Source organism: Balaenoptera physalus (genome assembly GCF_965194825.1).
Source record: "Balaenoptera physalus genome assembly, chromosome: 4".
NCBI classification, from domain to species: Eukaryota; Metazoa; Chordata; class Mammalia; order Artiodactyla; family Balaenopteridae; genus Balaenoptera; species Balaenoptera physalus.
In genome coordinates this window covers 42,119,275-42,143,518 of record NC_138891.1, presented here as the reverse complement: position 1 = coordinate 42,143,518, position 24,244 = coordinate 42,119,275, and the positions used below count along the sequence as shown (strand labels likewise).

The following is a 24,244-nucleotide window of genomic DNA, read 5'->3' as shown; positions in this document are numbered from 1 at the left end:
TTAGATTGTCGATCTGCATTTAGATCTATTACCAACTCCCCGGAAAAAAAATGTACTCCTTTTATATAAATTATGTATCTTCTATCTGGAAAGAATTGGAGGTACAGATACTAAATATGTAAAGTGAGTGGCAATGGGTAGTGATAATTTCAAATGAAAAATTTAGGCCAGCAAACAGACTACCTAAGCATTATAATTAAGGACAACTGTTCGTTTTAGAAAAGTGTGTCACGACTCCTTCTAAACATGTGTGTGGGGGGGGTTGCTCTGAAGCCTATCTCTGATCTACCCCCTGAACTTTAACCCTGGAGTGAGCATGATACCAAATTAAGAATTATTAGAAGGAACCCAGTGTAGATTAGAAGCTGTACTAACTCAGTCAACATTTTTAATCAAGAAGTGTTAGCTTGTCTTTTAACTTATGAAACATACACTCACAGCAGCTTAGATTCAGGTCCTGCCTTTGATAGTCACTGAGTGCACACTACCATGCCAAGTACTAGGTGTCGGGTATATAGAGAAAAAAAAACAAATATGGCCCTTGACTTCAGAGAGCTTATCGTGTAGAGAGGGAGAGAGACCTTAGACAGACATTAAACAAATATTTAAAACCGAAATTACAAGTTGTGGTTATTTCCGGTTTGTATTGCATCTCTCTTAGTGGATAACTGTGATCACACCCTTCTTTTAGGAGTACGGTATTCTAAACTGAATTTTCTTATCCTAAACTCACTTTGAAGACATCAGTGCTACAGTGTGCAATGTTATTTCAATTAAATGATTCTTTGGGGAATAAAGATTTATAATGAACATCATTTTAAACTTAGAATCGGCACTGAATTTACATTCAAGTGAACGTTCAGTGTGAATTATTTCCAGGTACAGCTTCTGTTTGCCTAGGCAGCTCAAAGCATACAAAGTATTGAGGACTTTAAAGGTATTATACTTATTTTAAACGTTTTATCTCTGCACGTTCTACCCCGAAAAATATACCGGTAAGGAAGTGGGAGGGACCAGGTGTAAAAGTTCCCAAAGTAGTTTGAATAAGGGTCTCTTCCCGCTAACTCGCCAAATTTAAACACACCCAAAGCTTCTAAACACCCCGCTTTCCTTCCGACCCCAATTGCTCCTGCATATTTGAGGAGCTATTAGTTGGATTTAAATATATTTTAAACCATTTCCTTCTCCCGCTTTCTAAAACATTTTAGTACGTTCTTTGTAGCTTGTGTTATTTCTGCCTCTGGTAATAACATTTCTGGTAGAGATGTATATCTTTGGAACTCATTTCCTTTCTCAACAGAGTTAAAATATTATTACATTGTCTATGCCAGGTGCCACGGTCCCCGCCTTCCATAAGCTAGTACTTTGTGGCCGAGGAGCTCCTTTAACTTTCTAAGACGAAATATCCAGGGGGTGGTATCGTCACAGGATCATCAGCGCTTCCCAACTTCCCACCTGTTGCAGGACTTGGTTAGAGAGGATGAATCAGATTCGTCTAAAACGTCCTTTGCCTTTTCCACCCACTGTCTCTCCCGCTTTCCGCTGCGCATCCCGAACGCACGTCACTCATTCCAGTCCAGGCCCCGAAGCCGGGCCCCCAGACAGCAGAGACCCCTGCCAGGGTAGGGAGCTCGGTTGAGAGGAGGGGGTTGTCCCGACCCGGGATGGAGCAGAGGCGCAGATCCCACTTCCTGTAAAGCCAGCGGAGCTCGCAAAGAATGCTCTGGAAGAGAAGGCTCACCGAAGAAGAAAAGAACGTACTTTAAGTGGGCTTCGACCCCGGACCCCAGACGTCTAGGGTGGGCCGTACATGAGCAAACCAACTCGTTCCCTGGCGTCTCCTTCCCCTTCCCCTTCCCGCCTCTAATTCTCTTTCGCTTCCTCCCCCTTGCTCCGGGGGCACGTGGTCCCTCCCGGCTCTGCCCCCACCGCTCCCCTCCCCTCCGGGGCCAGGCCTGTGCCCGGGCCCCTTCTTCCCAGCGTCGCCCGCTTCCCCTTTCCGTTCGCTCTTCCGCCCCCGCTCTCCATCGTTCTTTCTGATTGGTTGAACGCACCGGAGTCTGGTTGGCCAATCGGCGAGCTGGGCTGGCGGCGATGGGCGTGGCCGCGGCGCCGGGGCCCTCAGATCGAGGCTTCCTCCCCCTCGCAGCCGGTAGCACATTCCGCCGCCGTTGCCGCCGCCCGGCCCCGCAGTTGTCTTCGCCGGAGCTGCGGTCGCGCTGGGGTTAGGGCGGGGTGGGGGGGGGAAACGGGCGGGGAGAGGAGGAGAAGACCGCGGCGGAGGCAGGTGAGAGGAGGAAGGAAGCGACGCCGCGGCGGGCACAGTAGCACAGGCGGCGGCCCGGTTGCTGGGAGTGTCGGTGCGGCGTGGTGGTTGGGGCGGATCCCGCGGGGCCCGGGCGGGGGAAGGAGTCACCGGCCCGGCCATGGCGGACAACGAGAAACTGGACAACCAACGGCTCAAGAATTTCAAGAACAAAGGCCGCGACTTGGAGGTAAACTCGGGGGCGCCGGAGGGGTGGGGGCCGTGGGCCTCGGGTTGATCTACGTCGGGACTCGGAGTGTGGGGAGTAGGGGCGGGAGCCGCCGCCGGGCCGTGGGGGAATGGCGCTGGGGGCCGGCCCGTCCGTGACGCCTGTGCTAACGCGCCGGGAAGTTTGTGTCTGGCCTGGTCCGCCTCCGCCGGGGAGCGAGGTGCCGGGGTACCGCCGGCGCGGCCTAGGCCTGCCCCGAGGAGCCGGCCCGGCTCGGGTGCGAGGGGCTGGGCCGCGCGGCGGGGAGGCCGGGCGCGGCGAGTGCGGAGGAGGCGTGCGTGTGCCGCGCTGCCCGGGCCGGGCTGCGGCCCCCATCTCGGTAGCGGCGGAGATTCCGGCTCTCGCTCCCGCACCGACGTCGGGCGCCGCGGGCAGGAGGGCGGTGGGAGGTGGCGGCGGAGGGGGACTAGCGTGTGGTGACCGAGTGGGTCTCAGAACTTCCTCAGCGAGGCCCGAGTCGTCTCCACTTAAAGGCATTTTCTCTGGTCTTCCCGACTCCCGCTTTACCCCTGCCTCCCCCCAGTATCCAAACTACAGGAGTCAACTTCTCCGTTGAAAAAAAACACCCCCGGCGTGAGAGGCCATCCTGGTGATGCTAACAGTGCCTTCCAGCGGCCTGTGTTTTACTATGGATATAGCTGATTCAAGATGTGGCTCACGGTGTGCCCTCTTCCAGGCAAAGGATACCCCTTATTTCAGCTTGTTCACAAATCTCTTTACCCCCTCTTGAGAGACCACCAGCTGCATTCTTACATATAGAGTCCAAAGGGTTATACAAAGCTGTCATCCTCTAGTCTACAGTATCCTTTCCCTCCACCTGCCGGTGGTGGTGGTAGCGGGGGATGGGGTGGGCTGTGGAGTGGCACCATCACATTTTATTATTTGAAAAGGGTGAAAAGCAACCTTCATTATCTTAAGTAACAGCTGCTCCTGAGGTTCTTAGGCTACATAAGGTGTGTGGGTTAAGCACACACCCACATCACAGATTTTTAATAGAAGACTTCTTGCCTTCAGGTTTAGGCGTCTAGGTAAATAGGGGTTTTTGTTTGTTTTTGTTTTCCGTTCTGCATCTGAATCAGGAGGTTAGCTTTTAGGAGAAAGTGGTCAAGTAGTAATTTTTATGTTGTTTCTTTGTACTTTTTTATACTGAGATCTTCAAATTCCCATCATCTGTTTCTGAACTTTGAGCATTTGCTTGACTGAGATAGTAACTGTCTTTTGGACTTTCCACAAAGCCATTTACTTTCCAAGGCAGTTAGTGCTGTCTTAGTGGGTTTCCTAGTTTGAGGGACTATTTCCTAGTTGAAGTGAAATTTCAGCATCTTTATTGAGATAATTCATATGCTATAGAAATTGCCATTTAAATGTAGAACTTACGATTTTTATTAAGTTTACCTAGTTGTATAATGATGTGATTAAAAAATTTTTTGACCAGTATTAATATTTAAAATGAGGGAAAAAAATCACAAATTACAAAACCTAAAAACATAAATACCACAAAGTTACAAACATCCAGAGAAATAGCAATTAAATGCTTGACAGTCCTTCTGATCCTTTTCCCCTCTACATTTCTGGCTGCGCTTTTTTTTTTTTTTTTTTTTAACATTTCACTGAGATGTGATTCAAATACCATACAGTTCACGCATTTGAAGTGGCTTTTGGTGTTTTCACATAGTTGTGCAACCATCAGCACAGTCAGTCTTAGGACATTTTCATGTAGAAAGAAACCCAAAGAAACCCAAACTCACTAGCAGTCACTCTTTGTCTTTTTAGATTTGCCTATTCTGGATGTTTCATATAAATGGAGTTATACAATATGTGATCTTTTGTGACTTGCTTCTTTTAGGTAGCATAATGTTTTCAAGGTTCATACACTCTGTAATCAGAATGTATTTGTGCTTCATTCCTTTTTATAGCTGAATATTCCAGTGTGTGGATAGACTACATTTTTGTTTATTCCTTCGTCATTTGATAGACTTTTGCATTGTTTCCACTTTTCAACTATCATGCATAATGCTGCTCTGAACATTCATCTACACATTTTTGTGTAGACCTGTGTTTTCAATTCTCTTTGCTTATACACCTAGGTGTGGAATTACTGGGTCATATGATAACTTTATTTATTTATTAAACATCTTCATTGGAGTATAGTTGCTTTACAATGTTGTGTTAGTTTCTGCTGTATAACAAAGTGAATCAGCTATATGTATACATATATCCCTATATCCCCTCCCTCTTTCGTCTCCCTCCCACCCTCCCTATCCCACCCCTCTAGGTGGTCACAAAACACATATGGTGACTTTATGTGGAGTTGCCAAACTATTTTCAGGTGATCCTTATTTTTTGAATTGATGTTTCCCCTTACTGTGTATCTCTTATTATTTTAGTCAAAATAAGATTGTGTTGATTCTGTATTAGAACAATATTATGATATGTGACTTTTAAAAAAATAATTATAAATACACATTAGGTAAAATTTTTTTGAGAAGTTCATTGTGCCTTATGGGCATCCTTGTGACTTTGATAACCCAGTGTGTGTATTAGAAATATGAATATTTTCACATTTCCACATAAGAAAATGGAATATGACTTTAAGGGAAAGTCATACTCTCTCCTCACTTGTGATTTATTCTGTCACATATGCCTGCAATGAGATAGAAACATCTTCTATTATCCTTAGAGAACACTTGAATGCCTATTTTGTGTATTTTCATTACATATATGCCTGTGTCCCTCAAAATACTAATTATGCCCATTTCCTCCCCCCTCAAAATATGGTTTCTGTATTGTGCTACAACAAATTCTAAGAAAATACTGCTTTTTGGTTGGTCTTACAGTGACATGTTTCATTGGAAGGTCTTTGAAAAGAAGTATGGACCAGTGCTGTCCAATGAATTTTATTTAATCCGGTATATCCAAAATACCATTTCAACATGTAATCAGTGTAAAAAAATTTAATGAGATGTTTCATGTTCTTTTCATACTAGTCTTCAAAATCTGGTCTGTCTTTTACACTTACAGCGTATCTCAATTTGGGCTAGCTACATTTCAGGTTCTTAATAGCTGCATATGGCTAGTGGCTACCTTATTGGACAGCACGGATATAGAGGATAGCATGAGATAATTATAATATTTTTTGGTTTGACCTAACATTGTTTGATTCCAAATTATGATGAGTACAAAGTCTTAAGAGTTAATTTAATCTAATCTCTAACTGTGTGTGCCTTTGGGAGAATCAGTTAGTCTTAGGGTTCTTTCATCTGTAAAACTAGAGGTCCTTGACATCTGCTTCATGAGTGTTGTGAAGATTAATAGGTTAATGTTAGGAAGATGCCTGGCAATTCTCTGAGCATATCACCTTCAGCTTTTCTTAGAGGGAGGAAGAAGATTTAATAGGATTCAGTGAAATTGATTCTCTAACTCCCTTATTTGCAGTTGGCTTTTTGTTTTTTCTCTGTGTGCATATATAAGTTATGTTGAACTTAAAATTAATGGGAACATTTTTAATGTAGAGAGATGTAATTGCTCACTGAAGGGCAGTTTGGGCACAGGGAATTAGTGACCCTCGTAAAGTCAGAATTTCTAAGTGTTGGAATTGAAACTGATTCCATAGCCTTCAGTCTGATAGTTATTCCTGTGTTACATTCTACCATTCTGGCTCCTCCAAAATATGGTCATGCTAACTTCTTGAAAGATAAAAGCATTAAAGAAGTTATATGTCAGTATCCATTTAAAATAACTTGCAGGAACTGTCAGATGACATTCAGGGTGTGGTTTCTTTTGTGCAGTGTGGTAGAGGATCATCATTATTAGTTTGAGATAGTAACCATAGCGAGGGTATGCACAGTGCAACACAGGAAATGGGTAGTGACCAAATTTCAAATTAAAAAATGTGTCGGAATAAAGCAAATTAATCTCATCTAGCTTATGTTTTAAAAGTAGAGGGGGAATTCTCTTACAGACTTTCTAATAAACCTGCATAATTTTTATAGAAGTTCTGAGGTTATCCAGGATTGAATAGAGCATAAGTTATGTTAGAAAAATAATTAGATCTTATAAAAACACTACTTTAAGAAAAATACTTACCCTAAAAATAAAAGAATATTAAAATACTACATAATTGGAAACTTGTTATTGTCCACACAGCATCAAATATGAAGTCAGGTTGAACTTCAGGAAAAAATAGTTGCTTGGTTGGCAAGAGTTTAATAAATTGATCAGCTGTTTTATTGTTTAGAAATGGCCTTGGTGATTTGTTAAACTGTACAGAGTGAAAGGCATTGTTAAGCTATTAAGTCTTGTTAACTTTTAGAGACTGACCTCTCTCATCACAAATCTTGGACCATATTTACTATACTTAAAATAACCACTGTCTAATTTTTCATATAATAGTCCAAGCATGTGACAATATGAAATATCTGATAGAAATATAGTTGGGAATTAAATAATTGTTTTTGTGCTTCCTTTCAGCTTTCCTAGTTTATAAGGCAACCAATTTCAGAATTGCTTCATTGATAATTTTCTTAGTGATATCAAGATGTCATTTTTCATAGAGACTAGTATGTCAAATGTGAATATAACAAGATTGGGAGGAGTTGTAGGAGTGATTCAGCTTTAAAAGAATGAAACAAGTTTAGGAAAAATGTGTAGGTAATTTTTAAACATTGATCTCTTGTATCTGATAGTGGTTGTGGGTCCTTAAGATATTTTTAAATGTTTACTGGAGCAGCATTCATCTACGTGAGGCCTATAATGGTGAAATGAGAGTTTGTCAAATCTAACCTTGAACAATGATTGTGATACTCACTGGTTTAGTTTTGGAACAGAGCAGAAGTCTGATTAAAGGGAACTAACTTCTTGAGCACCTACTGTATATGCTTTTAATTGTATTCTCATCTCTCTCAGTCATGTAAGTAGGAATTATTATTATGTAAAGAAAAAAATTCTAGAGTTAAGTGACATAATAGCATAACATTTAAGGAAAAGGTCTTAACTCAGGAATGTCAAAGTGAAGTCAATACTATTTGTACTGTACTATATTACCTCCCTTTAACTTCTCTCAGCCTTAATACAGATCTCAAAGTTGATTAAAAGGCTATATGTGAAAGCACCTAGCATAGTACATGGGGTATAATAGGCATTCAGTAAGTGTTGTTTCCTTTTTTTTTTTTAAAACCAGAGATCTTTTTGGAAATTGTGTTTTATTTGTGGACTTTAAACTAGAGAACACAATCTATTTACTTACTGTGCTTTCCATTTAGGTTTAATAAGACAGGGATGAGGGAGACTCCTTTCTTCCACAGATAAAATGAAAGCAATCTTTGTATTGGCACCTACTAAATAAGGACAATATATACGTGCTTGTTATGGTCTTAGTTCAGAAATTTTCAGAGCTTTGGGGCTCAAGACCTATTTATGCTGTTAAAAATAAGGACCCTCAAAAAACTTTATTTGGGGGACTTCCCTGGTGGCACAGTGGTTAAGAGTCCGCCTGCCGATACAGGGGACACGGGTTTGAGCCCTGGTCCGGGAAGATCCCACATGCCACGGAGCAACAAAGCCTGTGCACCGCAACTACTGTGCCTGTGCTCTAGAGCCTGCGAGCCACAACTGCTGAGCCCACGTGCCACAAGTACTGAAGCCCACGTGCCTAGAGCCCATGCTCCGCAACAAGAGAAGCCCCCACAGTGAGAGAAGCCCATGCACCACAACGAAGAGTAGCCGCTGCTAGCTGCAACTAGAGAAAGCCCACGTGCAGCAACGAAGATGCAATGCAGCCAAAAATAAATAAATAAATGTATTAAAATTTTTTAAAAAAGCTTTATTTGGGAGTTTCTATTAATATCAATTTTTACCATTCTAGAAACTAAAAGTAAGAATTTTAAAAAATATTAACTCAAAAATAACACTAACAAAGCTGTTTTTAAAAAATAAATTTATTTATTTATTTATTTTTGGCTGCTTTGGGTTTTCGTTGCTGTGCACGTGGGCTTTCTCTAGTTGCGGCGAGTAGGGGCTACTCTTTGTTGCGGTGCACGGGCTTCTCACTGCGGTGGGTTCTCGTTGTGGAGCATGGGCTCTAGACACACAGGCTTCAGTAGTTGTGGCACACGGGCTCAGTAGTTGTGGCTCGCGAGCTCTAGAGCGCAGACTCAGTAGTTGTGGCGCACGGGCTTACTTGCTCTGCGGCATGTGGGATCTTCCCGGATCAGGGCTCGAACCTGTGTCCCCTGCATTGGCAGGTGATTCTTAACCACTGCGTTACCAGGGAGGTCCCAAAGCTGTTTTATATAAACATAAATTTCTAACCGAAGATAACTTATTTTTCAAAACCCAGAAAATTTGGTGAGAAGAATGGCCATGTTTAACATTTTTTTGAGTCTCTTTAATGTTTGGCTCCAGTAAAGATAGCTGAATTCTCATATCTGTTTCTTTCTTTTTTGTTTTTTTTTTTAGATTTATTTCACTTATTTATTTATTTTTTGGCTGCATTGGGTCTTCTGTTGCTGTGGGCGGGCTTTCTCTAGTTCCCGCGAGCGGGGGCTACTCTTCATTGCAGTGCGAGGGCTTCTCATTGCGGTGGCTTCTCCTGTTGCGGAGCACAGCCTCCAGGCGCGCAGCCTTCAGTAGTTGTGGCACACGGGCTTCAGTAGTTGTGGCGCACGGGCTTAGTTGCTCTGCGGCATGTGGGATCTTCCCGGGCCAGGGCTCAACCCGTGTCCCCTGCATTGGCAGGTGGATTCTTAACCACTGCGCCACCAGGGAAGCCCCCTCATATCTATTTCTGAATTCAGTCTTTTGGTATGTTCTTTTGGTTGAAGTATATGAAGAACATCCGATTTCACACAGTAGGCAGTTGGAAAAGGGAGGAACGTTTAATAGCCTTTTCAGATAATTAAGGAAATTATTCTTTGATATACCATATCATACCATATATGCCAAAACTCCAGAAATAACACTTGCTTAAAAGTTAGTTGCAATGTGGAATGTGAAACCATATTAGTAAACTTTTCTTACTTTGTTACATTAAAATCCATTGGTCTGTCTTGCACTTGGACATGCCTGATTTTGTAACATCATGTGTTGGTCATTTGGAAAATATTAGTTCAGTGAGTTGTGTAGATCTTCCGAATGCTGACACATTTTATTTTACAATGAAAATTCACAATTATTAGCATCGCCACATAGCTCATCAGAAAAATCTTAAATATTGGTAATCTGTCAAGCTCACAGTGGTAGATACAAGTTTTCCAAAATTCTTATCTTCACTTGAAAGCTCAAATTTTGTCATTAGCAAGAGATACTTTAAGTTGTTTTCCTTGAAGCCATAAGTTCACTTTGCTCATTTTTGTGAAAACATCTGCCAGACACTTTCTGAATAGCCATAATTTGTCTCTCAGTTGTTCTTTGAAGTAAAAATGATGTTCCATGAAAAAAGTGGCTAGTTCAATTAGCAACTCAAAACAGTCCCACAAATACTTTTTCCTGAAACAGTCATCCTACTGCAGAAGGGGGTATACTGTAGAAATGGTTTATGTGTAATCCCCATTTTATCACAAAATTTTAGAAAGGAAAGGCCGGTTTTTAATAAAAGTAATTTTTTTACTGTTTCATCAAGGACATTACTCTTTTTTTTTTTAACATTTTTTTCTTTTTTTTAAAATTTATTTTATTTATTTTTGGCTGCGTTGGGTCTTTGTTGCTGTGCACGGGCTTTCTCTAGTTGCAGTGAGCGGCAGCTACTCTTCGTTGAGGTACGCGGGATTCTCATTGCAGTGACTTCTCTTGTTGTGGAGCACGGGCTCTAGGTGCACGGGCTTCAGTGGGTTTGGCACGCGGGCTCAGTAGTTGTGGCGTGCGGGCTCTAGAGCACAGGCTCAGTAGTTGTGGCACACAGGCTTAGTTGCTTCGCGGGATGTGGGATCTTCCCGGACCAGGGCTTGAACCCGTGTTCCCTGCGTTGGCAGGCAGATTCTTAACCACTACGCCACCAGGGAAGCCTCTCATCAAGGACATTCTTCAGTGAACAGGCTTTTTTCTTTTTAACTGAAACACAATGACTATTATTACAGCTTGGTGACATTGCCTTAATTCATGCTAAAGCACCAGCGGCTTTACCTATTGCAGTGCAGTACAGTGCAAATGTTAACATAATAAAAAAAAAATTAGTAGTAGTAATTTAAGAAAATAGTTTTGACCTTGTGGACCCTCTGACAAGGTCTCAGTGTCCCCACAGGGGCCCACTGACCACACTTTGAGAATCACTGTCTGTGTTTATTATTGTTGCTTCTGTTATAGGTGATTGTCACTTTTAATTAATAAAAGACTCTTGAAAGGCTTTATAGTATCACAGTTAAATAACATGGACTATGGAGTCACACCTGGATTTGAACCCTAGTTCCTCTGTTTAATAGTTATGGAAGTTAACTTAATCTCTTTAAACTACTTAAATGCTTAATAGTGCTTGGCCTATAGTGCAGGTAGAGTGAATGGTGGCTGCTTTTATTTCTACCAACTTGCTTCATCATACATTACATCCAAATAACCCCCTGTGTTCCCTGTCAGATTAACATTTTGTTTGCAGTTCCTTTTGTACCACTGTGCACCATAATTCAAATCACATCACATGAATTGGAGAAGGCTTCTTTTTCCCTTCATTAGCACTCAAGTGAAAGCCTACTTTCTCCTGTATGCTTAACCAAATTGTCACAGAATTACTAGTTTCTGACTTCATTTCTCTAATCCTGTGTTGTAAGTAGGTTAGTAAATACTTTATGAAGATTTTGTAACTGTTGTCCCACAAGACTGTAAATTTAACCAGAAAATAGCTCTTATTCACACTATTTGATACACGTAATGAAAAATGGTTTAAGGCCATACACATTTACTGGTACTATAAGATTAGCTTGATTATTTACAATGCTAAACTGTTTTCTGTTACTGTTTGTTTACTGTTAGGACAAAATTTGATTAGCTATCACTTTTACCCTAAATTTAATTTACATTGAACTTGATGTAAATTACATTTTCAATAATGGTATATTTTGGCAAACCTGAAATTTCTTTAAATTTGTATTAACAAAAGTCAGAATCCTAAGATAATGTGGTGTTTCATAATTTGATGATAGACATATTTTTAATATTAGAAAGCAAATTATGTTCTGTCTCAGTTTCTAGTTCTTTAAATGAAAGCTTTAGTTGCCCAGTATCTACTCTTAATACTTGTTTCAGTTTTTACAGCATGTATGGTTCCTTAAAGTAAGTGTTACGTGAATTTAGTTACAGTAGTTGTATCCTGAAGGCCCTACAGCTAGCCTCTACCTGGTTGTATTAAATGATCCTAACCTTTTTGCCACCCATCCTGCCTATTCCCCTGTTCCTCTTTAGCCACTTTCAGCTGTTGCAGGTCCAGAAAAGAAGAAAGCAAAATAAAGTCTTAAGATTTTTGAATAATTGTTACATTACTCTTGGTTCTTTAGTAATTATGAAACCCAATATTTTCTGTCTTTGTTTAGAATAGTGGCTTTGAATACCATAAACTCTTTTTCCATAATGTTGATATTAAAAGTTAGGTCTGATAGCTTCAGGCTGAAAGAGCTGATTTTTTAATATTATACGGTTTTGTTTTGGGGAACAGAAACCCAGCTCAAATTAGTTAAAGCGAAGTGGGGAATCTGGCTCTCATAACCCAGTAAGTTCGAAGACATAGCTCACATTATAAGAGTTCTAATGAAAGTCTAGGGAGGACTCTGATTGATCAAGATTTGATTGCATACTTACACCTGAATTAATCACTGTGGGCAGAGGAATGTGGTTCTGTGATTGGCCAGCACAAAGTCATGTGTCATAGGCCAGCTGTGTGTGTGTGGGGGGTGCTTTTGTTGGGGGAGGGTGTTGGTACCTCCACTTAAACCACAGGTTTCTCCAAAGAATGAGGGGTCTGTCTGTTAGAGTAAGAAGAACGGAAGAAAAAGCCTATTGAAGACAAAATTATAAAGCACTACCATCCAATACAGATGTAGAATGGTTTCTTATTTTGCCTTTGACTATTATGTAGAGGTGTTCACAGGTATAGCTACAGAATTGAGTTCATTGTTGATCAACTGTTTTCTCAAATGTCTTATATCAGAGTTTTCACACTTTTTTCTCTTAATGTCTTGAATAATTTTTTCCAATTCCCTTTTGTTCTCCAGCTTTAAAATGGTATTATCTTTAAATTATGACAAAGCTTATTTAGGACCAATAAACAAATAAGTATGATCCAACAGCATTAGTCATTAAGCTGAAAACCATAATGAGATACCACTTCACACCTACTAGCATAGCTGTAAGCAAAAAGATAGACAATAACAGGTGTTGATGAGGATGTGGAGAAAGTGGAACCCTCATACATGGCTGATGAGAATGTAAAATGGTGCAGCCGCTTTGGAATGCAGTTTGGTAGTTCCTTAAAAAGTTAAAGGGTTAACATGTGACCCAGCAGTTCCACTCCTAGGTATAAAACCCAAAAGAATTGAAAACAAGTGTCTGCACAAAAACTTGTACATGAATGTTCATAGTAGCATTATCTAAAATAGGCAAAACATGGAAACAACCCAAATGTCCATCAACTGATGAATTGATAAACAAAACCTGGATATGCATACAGTGGAATATTATTCTACCATAAAAAGGAATGAAGTACTGCTACATGCTACTACATGGATTAACCTTGAAAAAATGTTAAGAAGCCAGTCACAAAAGATCAGATATTCTGTAATTCCATTTATACGAAATGTCCAGGATAGGCAAATCCAAAGAGACAAAGTTGATTAGTGGTTGCCAAGGCCTTGGGACAAGGGGCACATGGGGACTGGCTGCTAATAGGTATAGGGCTTTTTGTGGTGAAGAATATGATCTGGAATTGGATGGTGGTGATTGATGTGCAACTTTGTGAATATACTAAAAACCACAGAATTTTACACTTTAAATGAGTGAATTTTATAGTATGTGAATTATATCTCACTAAAGTTGTAGCTTAATTAAGAGAAATAAGTAGGGATTGTGGCAACTTTCTACTACCTAAGGGTCACAGGTGAACTCTTGGCAGCTCTTTTTCACTCACTTTTCATCTACCCTTCCCTGTATTGAATTCATTTGTTCAGCAAATAATTACTCAGTTTCTGTGTCTGAGGTTCTGTTGTAAGCAGTGAGGCTAGAGCAATGAATAACACAGGCTAAATTCCTATTCTCATGGTTTTACATTCTAGAAGGTCAAGATTTCTCAGATCCCTGCTCTAAACTGACCCTGTGGTGATATTTAACCACTGTGAGCTAGTGTTGTAGTAGATTCCTTATCTTTCTTTCCTAAACTCAAATTTATAATAAATAACATACCTTAAATTTGAAAGGAAAGGATATCCTAAATGTGTGGCATCCAGTAACTCTTCCCTTAAGATTTGTGGGAAAGGTTGATTTTTAGAATGAGAAGGCCTAGGATTGCATCTCATGAGCTATATGCCATCAGGAAAGCTTTATAATAATTTTTTTAGCCTCAATTTCTGTAAAATTAAAATCCCTCTTTAGTGGATACTTTCTTTGATTAAGCTTTTAAAAATGCAAGGAATAGGGACTTCCCTGGCGGTCCAGTGGTTAGGACTTGGTGCTTTCACTGCTGAGGGGCCTGAGTTCAGTCCCTGGTCGGGGAATTAAGATCCCACAAGCCGCTACGCGGCCAAAAAAGAAAAAAAAGAGAGAGAGAATACAAGGAACACCCTTATTCAGACTATGTCAAATAAGGGTGGGGTGTTAGGAACATTAAGGAACCAGTTCTCACATTATCCCAGATATTTCAGGTAGGAGTATCTTGGTAGGAATTCATGGATCTTTGCTCTACTGCTCTGCCAGCCACTAATTCAGCTACTAAATTTTATTTTTCCTAGGTACTGACTCTCTTAGTCTTTATATAATCTTCGTGTTGAATTACTGAGAGAATCTGCTTATGCTGATAAGCTCTGCCCAAACTGAGGCAGATTGTTTTTACTGCTGGCCTACTTATGGATTGGCTTTTCCCCTTCACCTCCTCCACCAGTCAGCTGTGGTGTGGGGAAGAGGGGTGTCACATAAGTAACACCCTTTGCTGGCTTTGCAACAACATCCCTGGAAAGAGAAGTTTCTCTATGATAAGGTTGTAAGTATGACGTTATTTAGTCAATGTCACTCCATTCTTAACTTTTCTGTTTGCTTTGTACTCACTGTTAAAATCTGGGGCAAATCATTATTACTTCATCTCTACAGTGGTTGCCTTATTTCTGCTATTGCTCTGCTCTAATTCATAAAATAACCAGCGTGGTTCTTTTAAAAAATAAGTAAATCATATCAACGCTCCTCATCTGCTTCTGTTGCATCCCACCACATTTAGCTTTCAAACTCCTTACTGAGACCTTTAAGGCCTTGCCAAATCTGGTCCCTGTCTCCTTCTCCTACCTCTCTCACTTATTATCTCCTTTTACTATGCTCTCACTCATCTTCTTTTAATTCCTCTAACACATTAATAGCCCTCTCTTCTTCAGGCCTTTCACACATGCTGCTCTGTCAGAATGCCCTTCCCACTCCCTTTATCTTCATCCCCTTTCCTTCGCCTGCCTGGTTATTTCTCATCTTTTGAATCTTCAATATCATTTACTTAGAGGCCATCCCTGAACAGGCTAGTTGAAAGTTAAATCCCACTGTTGTTTTCCTCAAGAATACGTATCATAGGGCTTCCCTGGTGGCGCAGTGGTTAAGAATCTGCCTGCCAATGCAGGGGACACGGGTTCGAGCCCTGGTCTGGGAAGATCCCACATGCCGCGGAGCGACTAAGCCCGTGAGCCACAACTACTGAGCCTGCGCGTCTGGAGCCTATGCTCCGCAACGGGAGAGGCCCGCGCACCGCGATGAAGAGTGGCCCCCGCTCGCTGCAACTGGAGAAAGCCCTCGCACAGAAATGAAGACCCAACACAGCCAAAAATAAATATAAATAAATAAATAAATCTTTAAAAAAAAAAAAAAGAATACGTATCGTAATTTGTTAGTGTATTTACTCAATGTTAAATTCTCTCATCAGACTATAAGCTCCCTGAGAGTATGAACCTTGTCTATTTTGTATACCACTCTATTCTTTTTTTTTTTTTAATAAATTTATTTATTTATTTGGCTGCGTTGGGTCCTTGTTGCTGTGCGCGGGCTTTCTCTTGTTGCGGCGAGTGGGGGCTACTCTTCGTTGTGGAGCGCCGGCTTCGCATTGCGGTGGCTTCTCTTGTTGCAGAGCACCGGCTCTAGGCGAACTGGCTCAGTAGTTGTGGCTCGTGGGCTCTAGAGCGCAGACTCAGTAGCTGTGGCACACGGACTTAGTTGCTCCGCGATGTGGGATCTTCCCAGACCAGGGCTCGAACCCGTGTCCCCTGCATTGGCAGGTGGATTCTTAACCACTGTGCCACCAGGGAAGCCCCCACTCTATTCTTAATTCTTGTCACAGAGCCTGGCAGATAAGTGGCACTTAAGTAAATACTTGTGGAAGTCAAAGGCAACTTTAAAAAAGAAAAAAAAAGTCATGTGCTTTGATTAGAATTAGTGACTAAATCAAATTTTTCAAATCAAGTTAATTTTTCTCTTTTTAAAAATGTTTATTTATTAATTTATTTTGGCTGCGCTGGGGCTTTGTTGCAGCACGTGGGATCTTCGTTGCAGCATGTGAGCTTCTTAGTTGCGGCATGTGGGCTTCTTAGTTGCGGCATGCGGGCTTTTTAGTTGCGGCACTCAGGCTTCTTAGTTGTGGCATGTGGGCTTCTTAGTTGTGGCATGCATGTAGGATCTAGTTCCCGGACCAGAAATCAAACCTGGGCCCCTTGTATTGGGAGCTCAGAGTCTTACCCACTGGACCATCAGGAAAGTTCCAAGCTAATTTTTTTCTCTTGAAATGGTAATGGCATGGTAATTGTAGAAATTTTTTAGAAAAATGGAAAAATAAAATAATCCTCCATAATCTTACTGCTGTTAATCTTTTGGAATGTTTCCTTTTTCTTGTGTACATTTTGAAATATATTTGGACTTAATTTGGGTTCTAATGAGAATAACTCATAGTAGAATATAGCAAAGTTTCTCAAGTTTGGCACTATTGACATGTTGGGCCAGATAATTCTTTGTTGTGGGAAACTTCCCTGTGCGTTGTAGGATGTTTAGCAGCATCCCTTGCCTCTGCCCATTTGATGCCAGTAGCACGTCTGTCCCCTTCCCCCCAAGTTGTAAAAACCAAAATTGTCTCCAGAAATTACCAAATGTCTCCTGAGTGGCAAAATCACCCTGGGTGAGAACCATTGGGACACAGTCTTGTGGGATATAAAATTAACAAACACTAACAAGGAACAACCTGAAAAGGAAATTGAGAGGCATACCCATTTACAGTAGCATCAAAAGGAATAAAATACTTAGGAATAAAACTAACCAATGAGAAGAAAAACTTTTACACTGAAAACTGTAAAATGTTGCTGAAAGAAATTAAAGGGGACACAAATAAATGGAAAGACATACTGTGTTCATGGATTGAAAGACTTATTATTGTTAAATGTCTGTACTATCCAAAGTGGTGTACAGATTTAATGCAGTTTCTATCAAAATCTCAGTGGTATTATTTGTAGAAATAGAAAAATCCATCTTAAAATTCATGTGGAATCTCAGCGGGCCCTAAATAGCCAAAAGTAATCTTGAAAAAGAAGATAAAGTTGGAGGTCTCATACTTCCTGATTTTAAAACTTAGTACAAAGCTGCGGTAATGAAAACTGTGGTATTTGCATAAAGTCAGACATATAGACCAATGGAATAGAATGGGGAGCCCAGAAATAAGCCCTAGCATGTATGGGCAAATGATTTTTGGTGAGGGTGCCAAGACCATTCAGTGGTAAAAGGACAGTCTTTTCAACAAATGGTGCTGGGAATATTTGATATCCACAAGCAAAAGAATGAAGTTGGACCCTAACCTAACGCCATATACAAAAAATAACTCAAAATGTATCAAGAGCCTAAATATAAGACAAAACAATAAAACTCTTAGAAGAAAACATAGGACAAAGGCATCATGACATGAAACTAGCAGTGATTTCTTGGATATGACACCAAAAGCATAGGTGACAAAAGAGAAAATAGGTAAATTGGACTACATCAAACGTTAACATTTCTGTACATAAAAGGACCCAGTCAACGTTGTGAGAAGGCAACTGGCGGAATGGGAGAAAATACTTGCACATCTAATATGTGGTTAATATCCAGAATATATAAAGAACTCCTACAACTCAATAACAAAAAAAACCCTCTATTTTAAAATGGGCAAAGGATTTGAATAAACATATCTCCAGAGAAGATATACAGGTGGCCAACAAGCATATGAAAAGGTGTTCAATATTACTAGTTATTGAGGAAATGCAGATCAAAACCACAATGGGATACCACCTCATACCCATTAGAATAACTACTGAAAAAACAAAATCCAAAAAAAAAAAAAACAACCCCAGAAAATAACAAGCGTTGATGAAGACGTGGAGAAATTGGTACCATGGTACACTGTTGGTGAGAATGCAAAATGGTTCAGCCACTATGGAAAATGGTATGGTGATGCCTCAAAGAATTAAAAATAGAATTACCATATGACCCAGCAACTCCACTCCTGGGTTCGGAATATACCCAAAAGAATTGAAAAGGACTTGAAGGGAGGTATTTGTACCCTTAATAGTCATAGCAGCATTATCTGCAGTAGTCAAAAGGTGGAAGCAAACCAAGTGTCCTTCAGTGGGTGAATGGACAAATAAAATGTGGTATATGCATGCAATGGAATATTCTCACTTAAGAAGAAAGGAAATTCTGGCACGTTACAATGTGGGTGAAACTTGAAGCCATTATGCTGTCACAAAAAGCAAAAATTGTACAATTCCACTTACATTAGGTACCTAGAATAGCAAAATTCATAGAAACAGAAAGTAGCTTAATGGTTGCCGGGGGGAAGGGGAAATAGGGAGTTGATGTTTAATAGGTTATAGGGTTTCAGTTTATTGAGATGAAAAGAGTTTTGGACATAAGGCGCACAAAAATGCGAATGTACTTTACTGAACTTTTCACTTAAGAATTAGTACGATGGCAAGTTTTACATTTTTTAATAAAAATTTTTTAGTTAAAAATGGTTATGATAGTACGTTTTATGTCGTGTATTTTACCACAATTTAAAAAAAAGAAAGAAGAAACACTTGACAACCAATGTTAATGGGGATGTGGAGCAAGGGGAAGTCTCATTCATTGCTGGTGGGAATACAAGTTGGTACAGCCATGTTGAAAGACAGTTTGGCAAGGTTTCTTACAAAACTGAACATACTCTTACCATACAATTCATTAATCACACTCTTTGGTTTTTATGCAAATGAAGGTAAGTAAACTGTGATACATTGAGACAATGGAATATTTTTCAGCACTAAGAAAAAATGTTCTATCAAACTATGAAAAGACATGGAAGACGCTTAAATATATACTACTAAATGAAAGATGCCAATCTAAAAAGGCCACCTACTGTATGATTCCAACTATATGACATTCTGGAAAAGGCAAAATTGTAGAGACAGTGGAAGATCAGTGGTTTCCAGAGACTGTAGGCAGAGTACAGAGGATTTTTAGGGCAGTGAAACTAATCTGTATGATACTATAAAAATGGTAGATACATGTTATTTTATATTTGTCAAAACCTGTAGAATGTACCCTAATGTAAACTATGGACTTTGGGTGATAGTGATGTGTCATAGGTTCGTCATTTGTAACAAAGGTACCACCCTGGTACAGAATGTTGATAGTGGAGGAGGGGCGAGGAATACATGGGAACTCTGTACTTTCTGTTCAGTTTTTCTGTGGGCTTAAAACTGCTCTAAAGTTTACTTTTCAAAAAGGTATGTATGGCATGATATTATTCATATTAAATGTTAAATGTATTCAAACTATTATAGATGTGTTGATATACAGTCAAAACACTCATGAGAATTCAGAAAAATGGTTGCTTCTAGGGAGGCAAAAGGGGAAGGGGAGTGGAGAGGGTTGAGGTTGGAATGAGGTTTCAGCAGTATCTGTAACACTTAGAAATTCTTATTTCTTTAAAAAATAAAGCAAATAGGACAAAATAGTGATATTTATTGATACATGAGTATCTTATGATTTTCTCTACTTTTTTGTATATTTGACATTTTTAAAAAATAATTTCATACTTACAGAAGTGGTTCTTTTGGGAATATATATGTTAAAATGTAGTCTACTTCATTGACTGCATTGATGGAGGGGGAACCATTATTTACACAAATTTAGTCTTGTCCTGAAATATACGACCTAGTCAGAAATAAGACTGCTTGCAGAGTGGCTTAAGAGAACAAGGAAGGGCTAGAGAGAGGGGTTTGTTTTCATTTGGAGAAATCTGTGTTGTGTAGATACCAGAGCTCACCTTTGGTTCTGTAACTTATTCAGGTACAGTACTGTAGCACAGTAAATAACATGTGGGTTAGAAGCTTTGAGTCTTGGGTAGTATTTTTCAGCTTATTAAGTGTCCAGGGATGGGAATAAATGGTAACAGGAACAGACCAGGATTCATAGTAGATTTGGGGTGGGATTCATAGTAGATCTGTGATGACAAGCCATATTAAATTATATTATATTAAGTTATATTATAAATTATATTTATATTAAATTATAAAGTAAATATACAGTAATCTGTTGGTTCTCAGTCCTCGTCTTATTTGACCTATCAGTACCATTTGACATAGTTAATTATGTATGCTTCCTTGAAAAGTAATTTTTTTTCACTTGATTCCAGATTTGCACAGATTCCTATTGCCTTCTGTCTCACTGACTGTTCCTTCTTAGTCCTCTGCCCCTTAATATTTAAAGTGCCTGAAGTTATGCTCACTCTGTAGATAATCTTATCAAATCACCTGGTTTTAAATACGATTTATACACAGCCAGCTTTCTAAGTTGATATTTTTAGTCCTAACCTCTTCCTTGAAACCTAGGCTCAAACTGACTTCTTGACTCATTTTGATTCATTATAAGTATATTAAACTTAGCATGTTCAAAAGTCATATTACTCTCCAAACCTGCTTATCATTCAGTCTGCCCCATCTCAGTAAATGATAGTTCCATCTTTCACTTACTTGGACCAAAAACCTTCCATTCCTCATTGTTTCCTCTTTCACAGTCTTATCCAGCCCATTAATTAGCAAATTTTGTAGATTCAGTCTTCGGAATATATCAATCTTCAGAATCCGCATCTCATATCTCCTCTGCTATCACTCTGCTCCAAACTATTATCTCTTATCTGGATTACTACAGTTATGGTGTATTCCTAACACAGCAGCTGGAATGATTCTGTTTTAAGTCAGAGTATGATGTCTCCTTTGCTCAAAACCCATCAGTGGCTTTCTATCGCACTAAGAGTAAATGCCAAAATCTTTACAGTGGCCATCCATTTCCTTCTCCTCTGTTCATTGCATGTCAGCCACCTGGATTCTTTGCCTTTCCTTTTCTCTCATGTCTGGTCCTTTTTTACTTGCTAATTCCTCTGCCTTGAATACTTTCTGCCAAATTACCAGCATGGCTTGCTTACTCATCTTAAGGTCTTTACTTAAAAATATCCCTCTTCTTGGGACTTTCCTGGTGGTTCAGTGGTTAAGACTCCACACTCCCAATGCAGTGGCCCCAGGTTCAATCCCTGGTCAGGGAACTAGATCCTGCACGCTGCAACTAAGACCTGGAGGAGCCAAATAAATATTCTTTAAACATTTTTTTTAAGTTAAAAAAAAATCCACTTTCTTGGCTTTATATTTTTTCTCTCTAATATTTGTCACTATCTAACATACTATATATTTTAGTTTTATTTATTGTCTTTCCCCACACTAGGTTCTGTGAAGACAGATTTTTATCCTTTAGTTCCCTGCTGTGTCCTTAACACTGAGAACAGTTTATGGTATATAATGGTCAGTAAACATTTGTTGGGTGAATTACTGGTTTTTTGTGTAGATGTACACATCTGTTTAGTATGTGAGCATAATTAGAGTTAATGCTTCTCAAATGGTGTTTTAGTAAAGTAATTCAGTGATTTGCCTTTTAATGAAGTTTTTCTGTTGCCATTGTGAAAGTCTTTGAACGTAAGTTCACAGAGAAAAATTAATATTTTGAAAATCCTGAGGAAAAAGAAGGAAAAGTAGCTTATTTGAAGAGATATGCAACAGAAGCAGACCTAGAATGAAAAGGTAGTATAGTCTAGTATAAAGAACATTGGTCTGGGGCCAGGATAATCTGAGCCTTGGACAAGTCACTATAAAATGAGATAGTTTAAATGATTTCTATTTTTTCCAGTTTACAAAATCCTACAATGATATTTGTGTAGATTTTTCTGTAACAAAACCATGAATTTGAATTGATTATATTCATAAAATATACGTACAAGGAAAATATTCCTTAATCTCCTGGTTTTCATGTTTTATTTTAATCTGATCTTGTTTTGTAAATGGAAATAATAATTGGTTTTCTCATGTGAGAATGCACCACATAAGCAGAGATAGCAGATTTCTTTAGCAGTGTTGTAAAGCTTGGGTTCTGTTGACTTCCTTAACTTGGTTTAATCTCATTTGGTTTCCTGTTCTTCGTAGTTTTTCCCAATGTCTTTCCCGTGTGTTTTCTTCAACTTGTTATTCAGTCAGTTCCTGAAATTGTATTTCTTCTATAAAGTACTCAAAACCTTTGAAGAGAAATGATCACTCTTGCCAGGTTTTGATCAGTCTCATTCTAAAAGAGAGGGGAGTACCTTCCCTTTTGCTCATATAAAATTCAAACATGTGTTGTTTGGTGTAACAGGTTTCTCTATGTGTTGTCCTTAATCACTTTCTATGTGATTCTGAAAGTTCACCTTGCAACATTTCCCATCTTTGAGAGGGTTGGTCATATGTGTCTCACCAAACTTACGGTCATTGCTTAACCTTTTTTCTTTCCCTACCAAACACCTCCTCCTTGCCAGCAACACACATGCACAGACACACATACACACAGAGTTCATTTGTTTGGTAATGATCTCGGTTACCAAATCTATTGAAAGCTCAATGATTTCCATGTCCTTTTGTCATTTGCAGCATAATTTAAGGCCAAAAAAACCCTGCAAGATGTGAAAACACACAGCAGCTATGCCAGAGCCACGCAATATTTTTTCATTGTTTAGAATTTTGAGCTATGGCTTTCTCAGTGTTCTTAGCATAGAAGTTATTGCCATGGGTAGCAACTTGTACTAATGGCAATTTTAAATATTTTTGTGACTTTGTTTTTTGAAGTTGATAACATTGATACAATTTTTGAGACATAAAAGATGTTAGAATCCCTTCACTCTACAGATGAAGGAATTAATGCCCATAAACATGGTAACTTGACTAAGATTACAGTAATAAAAGGTAGAGCTGGGACTAGTAGCCATATACTAGTAGTTTAGCCATATGGTAGTTACCCATCCTGGGGGAAGACATGTATGTATTCATGTATTTTCTCCTCTGTTATGTGTGTGTGTATATACACCTCTTGTACAAGGTAGGTGAATATAGAAAACTTAGGAAATTTAACTTTTTCCTTTTCTTCTTACCTTTGTTTTCTAACTTTTCCAAATAGATATGTATAACTTTTGAATTTAATGTATTTCCCTGTTGTTTGAATATTGATTAGATAGTGAAACTCTACTGCAATGCCATTCCTTAGAGTTAACAATTATTAACAGTTTCTAACATTTTTGTGATTTTTATCTTTTTTTTAATTTATTTTTTGGCTGCGTTGGGTTTTCATTGCTGCGTGTGGGCTTTCTCTAGTTGCAGTGAGCAGGGGCTACTCTTCATTGCGGTGCATGGACTTCTCATTGTGGTGGCTTCTCTTGTTGCGGAGCACGGGCCCTAGAGCACGTGGGCTTCAGTAGTTGTGGAGCATGGGCTCAGTAGTTGTGGCGCACGGGCTTAGTTGCTCCACAACATGTGGGATCTTCCCGGACCAGGGCTTGAACCTGTGTCCCCAGCATTGGCAGATGGACTCTTAACCACTGTGCCACCAGGGAAGTCCCTTTGTGATTTTGAAAAAAGTACATTCATGTAATTTAATAAATTTAGTAAGTTAAATTTCAATGCTTATAATTTACATGTGGATCATTTTAAAGTATGGTATTTGTAGATTCAAATTATTTCTTAAAACTGCTCCAAAAGCTTGCCAAGGTTAAATCTGGCCTCCTACAGTGAATTTACTTTTAAACTTCTCTTATACTCAACCTCCATTCATCTTTTTACTTGTCAGAGATAAGAACTTGATTCTGCTTATGAAGACTTTTGTCTATCACTAGTAGTGCTAATTAGAACTTTTCTCTCCTACTGCTGCTATTAATAAATATTATCGCTGAGAAATAAATCCACAGTTTGAGCAAGCATATAACGTTTAAGCATTTAACATTAAGCATTTAACTTTTTATTGTCATAAATGTGAAGTTGGAATTTATTTGCTAATCACCTGCAATTTAACAACATATATGCTATTTGGCAAAGGCATAAATAAGCACCATAATGACTGCTGCTGGAGAGATCAACAAGTGGAGATGAGAGGAGGGAGAAATAGGTAAAAACTGGGAAAACAGACTTTTATAGTTATTTATTTTTAGCATT

General features: G+C 39.3%; 1 protein-coding gene and 1 long non-coding RNA gene across 2 annotated transcripts in view; one reads left to right on the top strand and one right to left on the bottom strand.

The window, feature by feature from the left end:
• Positions 1-569: 569 nt before the first annotated feature.
• Positions 570-2,417, bottom strand: LOC309659145. The gene is made up of 2 exons (XR_014262619.1): positions 2,055-2,417; positions 570-1,723 (listed from the first exon to the last, which is right to left on the bottom strand). It is a non-coding gene; the product is annotated as an uncharacterized lncRNA (long non-coding RNA).
• Positions 2,261-24,244, top strand: part of KPNA4 (karyopherin subunit alpha 4) — a 55,484-nt gene continuing 33,500 nt past the window's right edge. Inside the window, exon 1 of the mRNA XM_082458412.1 lies at positions 2,261-2,495. Coding sequence (XP_082314538.1) covers positions 2,427-2,495 — 69 coding nt within the window. The 5' untranslated portion in view covers positions 2,261-2,426. The remainder of the gene's footprint in view (positions 2,496-24,244) is intronic.